This window comes from Arachis ipaensis, chromosome B06 (genome assembly GCF_000816755.2).
Source record: "Arachis ipaensis cultivar K30076 chromosome B06, Araip1.1, whole genome shotgun sequence".
Lineage (NCBI taxonomy): Eukaryota > Viridiplantae > Streptophyta > Magnoliopsida > Fabales > Fabaceae > Arachis > Arachis ipaensis.
In genome coordinates this window covers 20,745,371-20,760,709 of record NC_029790.2, presented here as the reverse complement: position 1 = coordinate 20,760,709, position 15,339 = coordinate 20,745,371, and the positions used below count along the sequence as shown (strand labels likewise).

Below are 15,339 nucleotides of genomic sequence, written 5' to 3'. Positions count from 1 at the left end.
TCACACATGCGCTTAACGGCCTTCATACACTGTGTTAGGAACTGGATAGAATCCATGAAAATGTCCGTCAGAAGAAAGCACACGATACAGTTGATTTACATGACCCTGATGTGCTGAAGACCAACGCTGCCCCTCGTGTTAGGAAGCAAGGTAGACGGAAGAGGCGCTGCACCCGTTGCTAAAAAATAGGGCACACAAAACGGCACTGTAATGCGGACCTGCCTTCGTTTCAAAAGTTGAAGACAACAAAGATTTTGAGGTAACAAATTTAGGGTCGGAGGGGTCATCACCAACGAAAAGGGTGAAAACGCCGCATATCCTTTCTTATTGTAGCAAGTACATTCATGTGTTTCAAAAATTATGAGTTTTTATTCCTATTGATGACTTCATTTCCCTGATTGGCGTGCAGGTCCGATTCGACAAGGGCAAAAAGGGTGATCCAAAACCCAACAAATTGGCTATGTACGTATATTTAGAGGAATTAGGTTTGAAGATGAAACCTGCTGCAACTGTATGTAGTGAGACTATGGAATGCGATAGGAACGTGAAAAGTAACACAGATAAGTTACTAACACAGGTACGTGGTTTTAGTAAGTTTGTCCTGGTTAAAAATCTTAGTTTCGCACTCATGTTCTGGTGGCACCGAATAACAAATTCTCAAACCAAATGTGGTGATTATATATACTTTAACTTGTGCAGCTGATGACTCAAATAATTGATATCAGTGCAAGACTAGGTTCGAGGCTTCCAGCATGATTGTTAGCCGAAAATCGATTTCATTAGAGAAATCAGTTTCATTATATTATAACTGTGCTTTACGCTATTTGTTTTCTGAAGTGTAAGTTTCTCTCCTTGCTTGAGTATAGTATTGGTTGGGTGGTTGACTGCCTAATTTAGTGCCAATGAAATGTTATTTGTTCCACCGATTAAGGAAATTTGGAAAACAAATTATATCTTTTCTATGGAGAATTATTGCGACCAGGTATTTTTTATTGGAGTACATATATTTGATGAAGTGTGTGTATTAGACTTGTATTCGTGGTTGAAAGAACTACAATTATCATGTGCGGAAACATTGAACAATAACATGAGAATGATGAAACCAATAATAACACTAGTAATAGTAAGGATAAAAATAATTCAAAGTCTTGGAAATACTCACATGACCACTTCGATTTAGTCTACTACCCTTATTATTAGTCAACCGACCATGATCATAAGTTAGACTCATATGTTTTAACCAGGCGTGTTCTTTTTGCCTTGTTGTCCAAGCGGTCCTGAATTAAAATAGTTCAATATTCATGAAGCAAAGGCGGTGTATAGGTTGTTAAGTGACTTATGGTAACGGGCTTTATTAGTGGTAAAAATGAGTCAATACAACCAAAAATTCACCATATCATAGGGTTTAGTTTTCCGTGGCTCATGGTAACTAGTATATCTAACCTTAAACCTACTCACTCATGCTGACCTTAGTATGCCCATGTTGAATGCCATGTATTCGGCATGGACAAGTGTAGTGAATGAAATATGGGGTAACATTTCATTTAGAACATCTATCTATTGAGGAACATTCACAACATGCCATACAATAATATTGTTTTCTGCGTACAATTGAGGCCACTAATTCAAGAGCAAAAAATTTATCACCGTCAACTATGGACACAAAAAAATTTAGTATCACCCAGATTTCATTTGATGCATTTAACGCCAAAAAATGTTAACCCGACAAGTACGGTCACATGACCAATCTTTCAACCCAGATTGCGCTTCGTTCATCTTGAGCAAAAAAAAGGAGCACCGACAAAGTTATGAACGCAGGCAAATTCATCAACCCAAAGATCCATTACTGCATTTGAAAGAGCATTCAAACTCCCAAAAATGTTGTGATACGATCCACATGCAATTTAGGGACTAGTGGTCCCGCAGGGCTACGGGTCCTCTTTCTTGGTCTAACTCCTTTCATGTATGAACAAATCATGTTCCTGTCCCAAAATTGAACGGCCTTCTGTTGAACTTCTTCGGAGATTGGGTTGTGGTCACCCGTCACAAGATCAACAGCAATGGTCATTCTGGTGGTGTCGTTGACCTCCTAAAACGAGAACGCACAATGGTAATATATATAGGCTCATTGTGACCGAACGAACGTCAACCTAAAACATATACAAGTTAGAAATCATTTCCTGAACCATTTTATTATCTAACCTGAAGGTCGTACGATGCCCATAAATTATATTCGATCATCCACTCTGCAACCCAAACCCTGCAGTCCATGCTGCAAACACAAAACACTTATAATGAATAAAGTAAGCATGGCAGAATGGAACATTTCAAAGAGTTGACAACATACGAGTCCGCAGCCTGTTGCGAAATGTGTGGCTCATGGATCCTAAATTTTCATATACACTTCGAAACAGTGGTCTTAGACTCGTATGCTGACTTGTCAAACAATAATAACTCAAGCAAACGAGCCTACAGTAATAAGTGAGATACAATGGTCAGAAACATGTATGGCATCAAGCTTAAAAATTATGAAGCTTTGGAGAACAAATTTTGCATATTGTTGATCAAGCAAATAGGTTAATAAAGAAATAAACAAAACATCGAAGCCAATAATATCCAAAAAAAAAATAAAATGGCTGCATGATTATACGAGAATCAGTGGTGAGAAGAACGCACAACTTCCAGCATTTGGTCTATTCTAGCCTGTCGCTCGTCACTAGACTTCAATGAATCCAGATAAATCAAATTCTGATCCCACATGTCAACAATCATCAAATACAGAGGAACGTAAATCTGCACCGACACGAACACTAGCCACTGAGATTCTAATTATGATGATAGTTTATTTGGTTAGTAAATTTTTGTGGTGTGAAAAGGCTTACCTTCAGTAGATTGTCGGCAGAACCCATGTACTTAGCAACGATGTAATCCAAGGTTGACTTGCAATGACAGCCAGGGCTCATCGTTATTTGCTACAGATAACATAATTGGCAACAAAAAAATTATGAAGCAGTTTAATGGCCAATCGAGAGTAGTCCACCTTTCACTAAAATCCGTTTAACCGGGGAACAAACTCACTGCAAACGTGGTAGGAAGCCACCACCTTTGTTTCTCAGCCTTATTTGATGAAACCATTGCCACGACAAGGTTGATTACCTAGTGGTTGGACACGTTATGTGCAAGCAATTAACGGATGTATTCAAAACAAATGTAAACACGTTGCGAGAAATTCAAATTTCAAGGCACTTACGTCATCGACGACCTCCTCTCCCGGGCGTAATGTCCAAAGGGCCTCTCGATTTCCAGTGCAATGGTCATTCTCCACCAATATTTCGCTACCAGAACGCATAAATAAAATAGAAGAGTCGTTAGTGGAGAAACTAGTTTCCATGCGAAAAAAAATCGAGACTTTGGAACAACAAGACCCGAAAAGGTTACTACTCACCTTGGTTGTAGACTATTGGCAAAGATGTAGGCCTCAACAGCGAGTTCGTGACTAACAAATAACATCGCTGGAGGGGACCAGAGTGATAGGTCCAAGCACTGTTTATCCATAAAGGTGTTAGAATCGTAAAAATTAAAATTCTTATTATACGAGCTCAACATGTTTTAAATTTAAGAAAGGACCCAATGGTGTCGAGGTAACTCAGTTTGCATAACAAAACAAAAAAAGTTCACGGTGTAATCCAGAAACCTCCCAATTGGAGTTTAGTTAAATTGATCCCAAGAACAATGACAAAAATGGAAAGCAGTCCATCGGACTATAAGAAGAATTTTGGGTTGAAATAAAGCCATATGTGGCCCAAGTTGCAGTATTGGACCTTGAAACAGTATGTTCACCAAATTGTGCATGCAAATGTTAGTCTACATAGTTTAAAATAAAATGCAGTCTGAACCAAAAAAGGTGACATAAACATTCTATAGGATAAATGAACCCATAGATTTGTGGTCTGGACCAATACGAAAAGAAAATTTATCTACACCAAAAACACAACTTTCTTTCCACAGAAATCAGAAATGTGAGAAATTAGACCTTAAACATATAACACAATAGCTGTGGAGGGTTTCCATGCAGTATTTTCTATACCTTTGGAGTCTTCTCCGACCTAATGTCCGCACTCCTGTGTGTGTAAAATGTCCATGAAGAGCCAGGACCAGTGGACTTTATGTTTCTAATGAGTTTGTGTGAAGATTCCCATTCATCTTTAAAGGACAGCTTTCCCTGACATCAAGGAAATTATATATATAAAAATACGACCGAGAATTTCTTTAGAAAAAATAAGGCAACAATAAGCTGAAAAAAATGAGGTTGGAGGACTACAAACCTTTAAGTTGACTTGTGATGTTGGAAGGTGAGTACCGGCTGCTCCCTTATTGACCCTGCCCATCCTTGTAGCCGGGGGCACCGACATACATTAGACAACGTCGTTTGGTTTTGGTGGAGGACACTCTTGGCGCGTCGGAGCTTCACTTGGGAGCGTCCTGGTGTGACCTACCTCTTTCACCGGCGGTTTTTGTGTTCCATCACCTGGGTAAATATCCATTCCTCCATTGGGATCCGAGTTTAGGTTCAGGTCTATGATCAGTTTCTCACAACTAGCCGATGGTACATTTAATGATGTGAGAAGTTCCAGCACCCGACCGTGCTGTGCCACGACTGTTGTTAGGGCCTGTATTTGGTTTGCTTGTGTCTTTAGGATCCCCAAAATCATGTCATCTCCGGTTGCAACTTATACTAAATAGATGATCAACTAACAAAAAAAGAAAGAACTTTTGCTGAAACACAACAACGTTCTCATACCTTTGTCTGATCATCGACACCGCTGACTGCATCTTCGACGGTGGTCACCCGATCCATTGATTCCTCCTTTGTTGTTCTCTTTTGATGCTTCACTGCATCCTCAATGCTTTCATCTTTTGGTAACTCCATCGTGCACAGTACGATCAAGGCTTCAATAGATAGGGATACAATGGGTGAGGAAACAAGTGTGCTTCGCACAATTCCCTTTTATATTGTAGTACATAAATATCACATACGTGTGGCTACTCAAACATATGCCACTGATAAGTGTATTCACCTTCTGTGTTCAACTTCGGCCCATATCGCGTCTTAGAAAGCATAGTAAACCCCAACTTTTAATTTGTTATAGTTGGGATTCCCTGGTGTTCGGGCCTAATGGGCCGAAGGGAGCAGTGTGTCAGCATATTTACTTTGTGGGACAACGCACAAGACGGAAAAACTTACTCATTCCTGTTGCTAATGTCAACTGCAACGACGGGTTTCCTTTCTCTTTATCCAACCAGACATGAAACTTTTCCCAACCAAATCCGCACACCTCTTCATATCTATTTGACAAGACAGGACAAACACCTCCTCCCTTCTCATCAAATAGGTAAATGAAACCCTATAGCATTGGCAGCAGACTATACCTCAGTTTATGGTTGGAAAACTAAATCAAATAATTAAAAAAAATTAACTCAACAACTGCGTCTATAACAAGGAGTTCCATTGCCTAAACCCCTAGCGTCATCAGTTCTAGAAAATTTTGTGATTAGGAAATAGTTGATTTGACTGTCTACTTCCTCGGTAATTTAAATACATTAATTCTTTGGGCACGAAGCCCTACGTCCCTATTTTTGCAGCAATATGCCTAACTTTACTATTCGTATGAATAGTTAAGTTAAAAAAATTAAATTCAAATAACTGTAAGTTACAGACCCAACCACCATAAAATAAGTAATTAACGTTAACATTTTCATAATTAGTTCATGAACTATCCTTGGAGGTCAGTGGAAAGCAAAATAAACCCGACAGCAAAATCACCGTTCCTGACGTTACAAGAGTCACCGTCAATGTTAACAATAGAAAAACATAAACAGGGGTGACTACTAAACATGACAATAGTAAAGGACCAACTTAACACTAAACTGCTAAACTGTCAAAATATAAACTTGCTACCATAGTCATCCCTCCCTTCAAGTCTCGAATAACTCGTTAAACTTCTGAAGATCAGACTTAAGCTTTTGATTCGCCTGTTCGAGATTCCGGATTCGCTGGTATGCTGGTTTTGATAACTGCTGTTCCAATTCCTTAGCCCGAACTCTCAAGCCTGCCACGATCCTATAGTTGTAGTCGTGGATTTCCTTCCCGACCAAAGATAACACCTTCCCCAACATTTTGAACGACGCATCTTGCCTTGCGTTCCCCTCATCCGGTGAGAACCCACCCTCAACGATCCAGTTAATGTCGTGTTGTTGGGATAGCAGTGTCACCCAATAGCCATGAAGTAACTCTCCGCTGCCGGAAAAAAACTCTCGCCTGTTAAAGACCGGATAATCAAGCTTCAGCTGGCAACACACACGAATGAGATACACCTCCATGTCTTCAACCAATACAAATTGATTCGAACATGTTTCCGGAACAATATTCGGTCCTGGACCACGATGACCATGACAAACACCCAAAGTCATTCATCATCATAAGCAATGGGAATTTACAATAACAATAATAATAATAATAATAATAAAACCATGGCGTAACCCTCCCAAAACTTGCCCCCTACCTAGTGGTGTTTGAGAACAAGGAACGAATGCCTTCTGTGATGACTTTCCCAATGCTGGGCTAACTTGCATGCTGTTGAACTGTGTGGATAGAGGAAACGGTTGCTGCAACAGACCCGTCGGAGGATAAACTCCACAATGAAGCTCCGGAAGTGGGGGTGGTGGCAATGGTGGATCAACCACTCCCAACCATTGTTGGGCGTCTCTTAGGAGGCGGAAACCCTTGAACTCGGCATTTTTGAACTCGTTAACTTGTTCTTTACAGTCCTTCCAAGACGTATAGATACCAGGAATTCGCCCCCTCCGAACAGCATAAAGCCTGTACTTTCCAGTGTCCATGGCTATTGCTTTTCGCAAAAGTTTCTAGTGGGGATAACTCACCGTGAAAGAGGGCTTCTCTTTCTCTATATGAAAGCCACACACTGGATATATAGCCACGTCAAGTAAAGTAAACCGTGAAAATCTCCTATTGATAGTAATAGGTGAAAAAAATACTAGCAGACTCTGTTTAATATTAATTGAACTTATTTTCGTTTAATTTTAGTAAATATTACTAAAATATTAAGTGCTTTCCTGTTAGTATCAACATTAACAATAACTTGAGCTTTAATAGGATGAATACAATTTTTTTATTATTAGCCACGTTAAAAATGAGCTTATCCACAGGGGTATCGTATTTTGTTTATTAATTACGTTACTGTAAGTAACATTTAATTCACTACTACCATAAATACTTTAATTTCCAAACGAACCCTTTATTGCCAACAATAAAAAATTAATGATATCATTTTCAAAGTTGCTCATGATCACTATTTCCGAAACTTGTCGTTATCAATTAAGTATTGGTCTTATTAAAATTATTTTATTATTATTATTAAGTATCAGGATCAATTATTATGTAAAACACAGGAAAAAAGATTCTTTACTCGAGAAAAAAGATCAACGTTAAACATTTAATTCTACTCAAAAAGAAAATAAATAAATAATAAATAAATAAATAAATAAATAAATCCAAAATTTTATTCACGTGAAAATCTATTTCCACTTCTTTACTCTCTCTCTCTCTCTTTGGTGACAGTCAACACTGCAGGATTATGATGGACGCTGAAACGACCCTGAGGTGAACACCGAATACTATTGCGTACTTCAGTTGTCCAAATGTGTTCTCGTCACCCACAGTAACAAGTCTGTAGATATTTCTTATTTTCTCTTAATGCTGCATCCCCATTTATTTATTTTGTTTAAGCAAATATTTCTTCATATATTGGGAGCATATTCTTATTAACAAATAATTTTTTTACACCGAAATTAGCAATTAAAATCAGCCATTAATATTTTTGTGTGTAAATATATATGTGGTTTAATTTATTATCAACGTGTATCTATATTTCAGTATGTGTTTTATACTAGTGTCTACAAAAATAAAAAATAAAATTAATAAAAAATTTAAAATTCAAATTTAAAATACATTTTTTCAATAATATTTTAAGAATATCAACCAACTCTAAAATAATATGGTCCAAGAATAATAAATATGTTGTTATTTTTACGCTATCATACATATTTTTATTTTGTTTTTATAATAAAATAACTACTATTTTTAAATTTCAATAATTTCTTAATTAGTTTATATTCATTACACTATTATATACTACAAGTATTTATTGGAAAATAACACTACTACATGTAATGTAATGTAATTATGAAGACAAAAAAATAAGTGATTTTATAACTATTGTTGGATAAAAATATAATTAATTTAACAACGAGAGAATTGATAACTACAAGTATAAATAAATTAGATAGACGTAAATCATATATTAGAATTGAAGATTAAGTAAACATAACTAACTCACATGACGTCCGACACAATACCGGCGCAATTACTTTGCACAAAAAATTGCCTTCTCCGTCCAGAACACCACGAACACGTGTCTTCGGACAGGCTCTCTTAGCCGGCCACTCTTCTCCACCTTGATGTACTTTTTCGGTCGTTCTTGTGCTTCATACAGGGAGGTCGGGTGCCTCTTCGACTTGGATTAGGAGAACAGACTTCTATGAAGCCATCAGCTACTTCCCATGATGGCAGCTTCGGTAGGCAAATTTGAAATCTCTAGGCAGGTCTTGCTGAAGCTTTCGACAAAAGCTCGAAGGGTTTGTCTGACCTCTTACTTGAAACCTAAAAGGCTTGGAGCGTGTTTGACCTTATCTTTCTGGATGAATAATCGGGTAAAAGAACTCCTTGCAAAGTCGGCGAAACAAGTTACAGACCTAGGTCGAAGATTGTCAAACCACTTCATTGCCGCTTTAGTTAACATTGTTGGGAAAGTTTTGCTACGAGTTCCATCCGACACGTCAGATGTGAAATCTCTTCCGTGAAAGGATCTTTACCCCGGATTGAGAATATCTTCCCAATCGACATGAGCTCTCCGACCTCGGAGGTCGGCTTAAAGTTTCTTTATTGGTTCTTTTGAATCCTATCATCGTCGGACTTCCCTTTTGGAGCTCGTTCAATCTCACGTTGTCGCTCCAGTACAATCTCCAGCTGCTCTAACCGTCTGTGGTGTCCGTGCTCGGTTTGATGGCGTGGAGGACAAGGAGGAGCATGAAGCCCCTCATACACCCAACGAGCAGAATGAAGCCGGAAAGGTGAATAGCGGAGGTTCGAAGAATTGTTCAAGCTGCACAGCGGAGGAAAACATTCCACCAAGTGTGGTTAATGAGATCCACGCTAGTTTGCACAGCATTGGTAGGCAGCATGTTAGCATATATCTGATGAGGGGTGATGCAGTGCAGCATTCAGATTTAGACGATGAGAATACAGTGGTGCACGAGGTGATTACAAAGTTAGATTTAGTACAATTTTGGGGTATGATGCGGTGGGTTTAGAATTTGTGAGATCGAAAGGTTTGGTTCTGGAGGTTTATTAATAACATCGGATGATATCATGTTTAGGTTGAGTAATTGTTACAAAGAAGAGATAATGTTGTCTATACAACGGGGAAGTAACAAAGAATAATTTCTATTTCTGCAATTACCTTGGTGTATGGTGTGCATATAAGCGAAGAGAAGCTTGTTGTGACGGAGAAGATAATTTTTTGTGTACAGCAATTGCACCGGTATTGTGTCGGACGTCATGTGAGTTAGTTACGTTTATTTAATCTTCAATTCTAATATATGCTTTACGTCTATCTAATTTATTTGTACTTGTAGTTATCAATTCTCTCATTGTTAAATTAATTATATTTTTATCTAATAATAGTTATAAACTCGCTTATTTTTTGGTCTTCATAATTACATTACATTACATGTAGTAGTGTTATTTTCCAATAAATACTTGTAGTATATAATTGTGTAATGAATATAAACTAATTAAAAAATTATTGAAATTTAAAAATAGTAGTTATTTTATTATAAAAATAAAATAAAAATATGTATGATAGCGTAAAAATAACAACATACTTATTATTCTTGGACCATATTATTTCAGAGTTGGTTGATATTCTTAAAATATTATTGAAAAAATGTATTTTAAATTTGAATTTTAAACTTTTTATTAATTTTATTTTTTATTTTTGTAGTCACTAGTATAAAACACATACTGGAATATAAATACACGTTGATAATAAATTAAACCACACATATATTTACACACAAATACATTAATGTCTGATTTTAGTTGCTAATTTCGATGTAAGAAAATTATTTGTTAATAAGAATATGCTCCCAATATATGAAGAAATATTTGCTTAAACAAAATAAATAAATAAATGGAGATGCAGCATTAAGAGAAAATAAAAAATATCTACAGACTTATTACTGTGGGTGACGAGAACACAGTTGGATAACTGAAGCATGCAATAGTATTTAGATACTTAATAATAATAATAAAATAATTTTAATAAGACCAATACTTAATTGATAACGACAAGTTTCGAAAGTAGTGATCACGAGCAACTTTGAAAATGATATCATTATTTTTTTATTGTTGGCAGTAGAGGGTTCGTTTGGAAATTAAAGTATTTATGGTAGTAGTGAATTAAATGTTACTTACAGTGACGTAATTAATAAACAAAATATGATACCCCGTGGATAAGCTCATTTTTAACGTGGCTAATAATAAAAAATTTGTATTCATCCTGTTAAAGCTCAAGTTATTGTTAATGTTGATACTAATACGAAAGCACTTAAAATATTTACTAAAATTAAACGAAAATAAGTTCAATTAATATTAAACGGAGTCTGCTAGTATTTTTATCACCTATTACTATCAATAGGAGATTTTCACGGTTTACTTTACTTGACGTGGCTATATATCCAGTGTGTGGCTTTCATATAGAGAAAGAGAATCCCTCTTTCACGGTGAGTTATCCCCACCAGAAAGTTTTGCGAAAAGCAATAGCCATGGACACTGGAAAGTACAGGCTTTATGCTGTTCAGAGGGGGGCGAATTCTTGGTATCTATACGTCTTGGGAGGATTGTAAAAAACAAGTTAACGGGTTCAAAAGATGCCGAATTCAAGGGTTTCCGCCTTCTGAGAGACGCCCAACAATAGTTGGGAGTGGTTGATCCACCATTGCCACCAGCCCCACTTCCGAAGCTTCATTGTGGAGTTTATCCTCTAACGAGTCTATTGCAGCAACCGTTCTCTCTATCCACACAGTTCATCAGCATGCAAGTTGGCCCAGCATTGGGAGAGTCATCACAGATGGCATTGATTCCTTGTTCTCAGACACCACTAGGTAGGGGGCAAGTTTTGGGAGGGTTACGCCATGGTTTTATTATTATTATTATTATTTTTGTTATTGTAAATTCCCATTGCTTATGATGATGAATGACTTTGGGTGCTTGTCATGGTCATCGTGGTCCAGGACCAAATATTGTTCCGGAAACATGTTCGAATAAGTTTGTATTGGTTGAAGACATGGAGGTGTATCTCATTCGTGTGTGTTGTCAGCTGAAACTTGATTATCCGGTCTTTAACAGGCAAGAGTTTTTTTTCGACAGTGGAGAGTTGCTTCATGGCTATTGGGTGACACTACAATCCCAACAACGCGACATTAACTGGATCGTTGAGGGTAGGTTTTCACCGGATGAGGGAAACGCAAGGCAGGATGCGTCGTTCAAAATGTTGGGGAAGGTGTTATCTTTGGTAGGGAAGGAAATCCACAACTACAACTACAGGATCGTGGTAGGCTTGAGAGTTCGGGTTGAGGAACTGGAACAGCAGTTATCAAAACCAGCATACCAGCGAATCCGGGGTCTCGAACAGGAGAATCAAAAGCTTAAGTCTGATCTTAAGAAGTTTAACGAGTTATTCGAGACTTGAAGGGAAGGATGACTATGGTAGCAAGTTTCTATTTTGACAGTTTAGCAGTTTAGTGTTAAGTTGGTCCTTTACTATTGTCATGTCTAGTAGTCACTCCTGTTTATGTTTTTCTATTGTTAACGTCGACGGTGACTCTTGTAACGTCATGAATGGTGATTTTGCTGTCGGGTTTATTTTGCTTTCCACTGACTTTCAAGGATAGTTCACGAACTAATTATGAAAATGTTAACGTTAATTACTTATTTTACGGTGGTTAGGTCTGTAACTTACAGTTATTTGAATTTAATTTATTTAACTTAACTATTCATACGAATAGTAAAGTTAGACATGCTGTTGCAAAAATAGGGACTTAGGGCTTCGTGCCCAAAGAATTAATGTATTTAACTTACCGAGGAAGTAGACAGTCAAATCAACTATTTCCTAATCACAAAATTTTCTAGAACTGATGACACTAGGGGTTTAGGCAATGGAACTCCTTGTTATAGACGCAGTTGTTGAGTCAATTTTTTTTAATTATTTGATTTAGTTTTCCAACCATAAACTGAGGTATAGTCTGCTGCCAATGCTATAGGGTTTCATTTACCTATTTGATGAGAAGGGAGGAGGTGTTTGTCCTGTCTTGTCAAATAGATATGAAAAGGTATGCGAATTTAGTTGGGAAAAGTTTCATGTCTGGTTGGATAAAGAGAAAGGAAACCCGTTGTAGTTGACATTAACAACATGAATGATTAAGTTTTCCCGTCTTGTACATTGTCCCATGAAGTAAATACGCTGACACACTGCTCCCTTCGGCCCATTAGGCCCGAACACCAGGGAAGCCCAACTATAACAAATCAAAAGTTGGGGTTTACTATGCATTCTAAGACGCGATATAGGCCGAAGTTGAACACAAAAGGTGAATACACTTATCAGTGGTAGATGTTTGAGTAGCCACACGTGTGTGATATTTATGTACTGCAATATAAAAGGGAATTGTGTGAAGCACACTTGTTTCCTCACCCCATTGTACCCCCCATCTATTGTTGCCTGGATCATACTGTGCACGATGGAGTTTCCAAAAGATGAAAGCATCGACGATGCAGTAAAACATCGAAGGAGAACAACAAAGGAGGAATCAATAGAGCAGGTGACCACCGTCGAAGATGCAGTCAGCGGTGTCGATGATCAGACAAAAGTATGAGAACGTTGTTGTGTTTCAGCAAAAGTTCTTTCTTTTTTTGTTAGNTCAGAAACAGTTAACCAGAGATGACATAATTTTGGGAATCCTAAAGACACAAGCAAACCAAATACAGGCCCTAACCGCAATCGTGGCACAGCACGGTCGGGTGCTGGAACTTCTCACATCGGTAAATGTACATGTTGCTAGTTGTGAGAAACCGATCATGGACCTGAACCTAAACTCGGATCCCAATAGAGTAGTGGATATTTACCCAGGCGATGGAACATAAAAACCACCGGTGAAAGAGGTAGGTCACACCGGGACGCTCCCAAGTGAAGCTCCGACGCGCCAAAAGTGTCCTCGACCAAAACCAAATGACGTTGTCCAATGTATGTCGGCGCCACCGGCTACAAGGATGGGCAGGGTCAATAAGGGAGCAACAGATACTCACCCTCCAGCATCACAAGTCAACTTAAAGGTTTGTAGTCCTCCAACCTCATTTTTTTTCAGCTTATTGTTGCCTTATTTTTTCTAAAGAAATTCTCAGTCGTTTATATATATATATATATATATATATATAACTTTCTTGATGTCAGGGAAAGCTGTCCTTTAAAGATGAAGGGAAATCTTCACACGAACTCATTAGAAACATAAGGCCCATTGGTCCTGGCTCTCCATGGACATTTTACACACACAAGAGTGCGGACATTAGGTCGGAGGAGACTCCAAAGGTACAGAAAATATTGCATGTAAACCTTCCACAGCTATTGTGTTATATGTTTAGGGTCTACTTTCTCACATTTCTGATTTCTGTGGAAAGAAAGTTATGTTTTTGGTGTAGACAAAATTTTTTTTCCTATTGGTCCAGACCACAAATCTATGGGTTCATTTATCCTACAGAATGTTTATGTCACCTTTTTTGGGCCGGCATATGTGGCAATTTGGACTGCATTTTTTTAAACTATGTAGACTAACATTTGCATACACAATTTGGTGAACATACTGTTTCAAGGCCCAATACTCTAACTTGGGCCACATGTGGCTTTATTTCAACCCAAAAGCCTTCTTATAGTCCGATGGACTGCTTTTCATTTTTGTCATTGTTCTTGGGATCAATTTAACTAAACTCCAATTGGGAGGTTTCTGGATTACACCATGAACTTTTTTTGTTTTGTTTTTCAAACTGAGTTACCTCGACACCATCGGGTCCTCTCTTAAATTTAAAACGTGTTGGGCTCGTATAATAAGAATTTTAATTTTTGCGATTCCAACACCTTTATGGATAAACAGTGCTTGGACCTGTCATTCTGGTCCCCTCCAGGAATGTTATTTGTTGGTCACGAACTCGCTGTTGCGGCCTACATCTTTGCCAATGGTCTACAACCAAGGTGAGCAGTAACCTTTTTAGGTCCTGTTGTTACAAAGTTTCTATTTTTTTTTTGCGCAGGGAAACTAGTTTCTCCGCTAACGGCTCTTCTTTTTTATTTATGGCATTCTGGTAGTGAAATATTGGTAGAGAATGACCATTACACTAGGAATCGGGAGGCCCTTTGGACATTACGCCCGGGAGAGGTCGTCGACGACGTAAGTGCCTTGACATTTGAATTTCTCGCAACGTGTTTACATTCGTTTTGAATACATCCGTTAATTGCTTACGCATAACATGTCCAACCCCTAGGTAATCGACCTTGTCATGGCAATGGTTTCATCAAATAAGGCTGAGAAAACAAAGGTGGTGGCTTCCTACCACGTTTGCGGTGAGTTTGTTCCCCGGTTAAACGGATTTTAGCGAAAGGTGGACTACTCTCGATTGGCCATTAAACTGCTTCATATTTTTTTTGTTGCCAATAATGTTATCTGTAGCAAATAGTGATGAGCCCTGGATGTCATTGCAAGTCAACCCTGGATTATATCATTGCTAAGTACATGGGTGATGAGCGGATATTTTATACGCTTTTTGGGGTTAATTTCATATAGTTTTTAGTATGTTTTAGTTAGTTTTTAGTTTATTTTCATTAGTTTCTAGGCAAAATTCATATTTCTGGACTTTACTATGAGTTTGTGTATTTTTCTATAATTTCAGGTAATTTCTGGCTGAAATTGAGGGAGCTGAGCAAAAATCTGATTCAGGCTGAAAAAGGACTGCTGATGCTGTTGGATCCTGACCTCTCTACACTCGGAATGGAATTTCTGGAGCTACAGAACTCCAATTGACGCGCTTCCAATTGCGTTGGAAAGTAGAAATCTAGGGCTTTCTAGAAATATATAATAGTCCATACTTTGCTCAAG

General features: G+C 37.9%; 2 protein-coding genes across 2 annotated transcripts; one reads left to right on the top strand and one right to left on the bottom strand.

Moving 5' to 3' along the window:
* Nucleotides 5,676-6,990, bottom strand: LOC107648073. Its single transcript, XM_016352089.2, has 2 exons — nt 6,564-6,990; nt 5,676-6,434 (listed from the first exon to the last, which is right to left on the bottom strand). The coding sequence occupies exons 1-2, from the start codon at nt 6,898-6,900 to the stop codon at nt 5,977-5,979; spliced, it is 795 nt and encodes a 264-aa protein (XP_016207575.1). The 5' UTR covers nt 6,901-6,990; the 3' UTR covers nt 5,676-5,976.
* On the top strand, nt 10,835-12,076 carry LOC110263226. The gene is made up of 2 exons (XM_021104221.1): nt 10,835-11,304; nt 11,434-12,076. The coding sequence occupies exons 1-2, from the start codon at nt 11,235-11,237 to the stop codon at nt 11,889-11,891; spliced, it is 528 nt and encodes a 175-aa protein (XP_020959880.1). The 5' UTR covers nt 10,835-11,234; the 3' UTR covers nt 11,892-12,076.

Excerpts from the sequence above, each read along its gene's own strand:
- LOC107648073 (XM_016352089.2), bottom strand. The coding sequence starts at position 6,900 with ATGGACACTGGAAAGTACAGGCTTTATGCTGTTCGGAGGGGGCGAATT. Across the intron at positions 6,435-6,563 it reads TTGTTCTCAAACACCACTAG|GACCGAATATTGTTCCGGAA; the intron begins GTAGGGGGCAAG and ends ATCGTGGTCCAG.
- LOC110263226 (XM_021104221.1), top strand. The coding sequence starts at position 11,235 with ATGCAAGTTGGCCCAGCATTGGGAGAGTCATCACAGATGGCATTGATT. Across the intron at positions 11,305-11,433 it reads TTGTTCTCAGACACCACTAG|GACCAAATATTGTTCCGGAA; the intron begins GTAGGGGGCAAG and ends ATCGTGGTCCAG.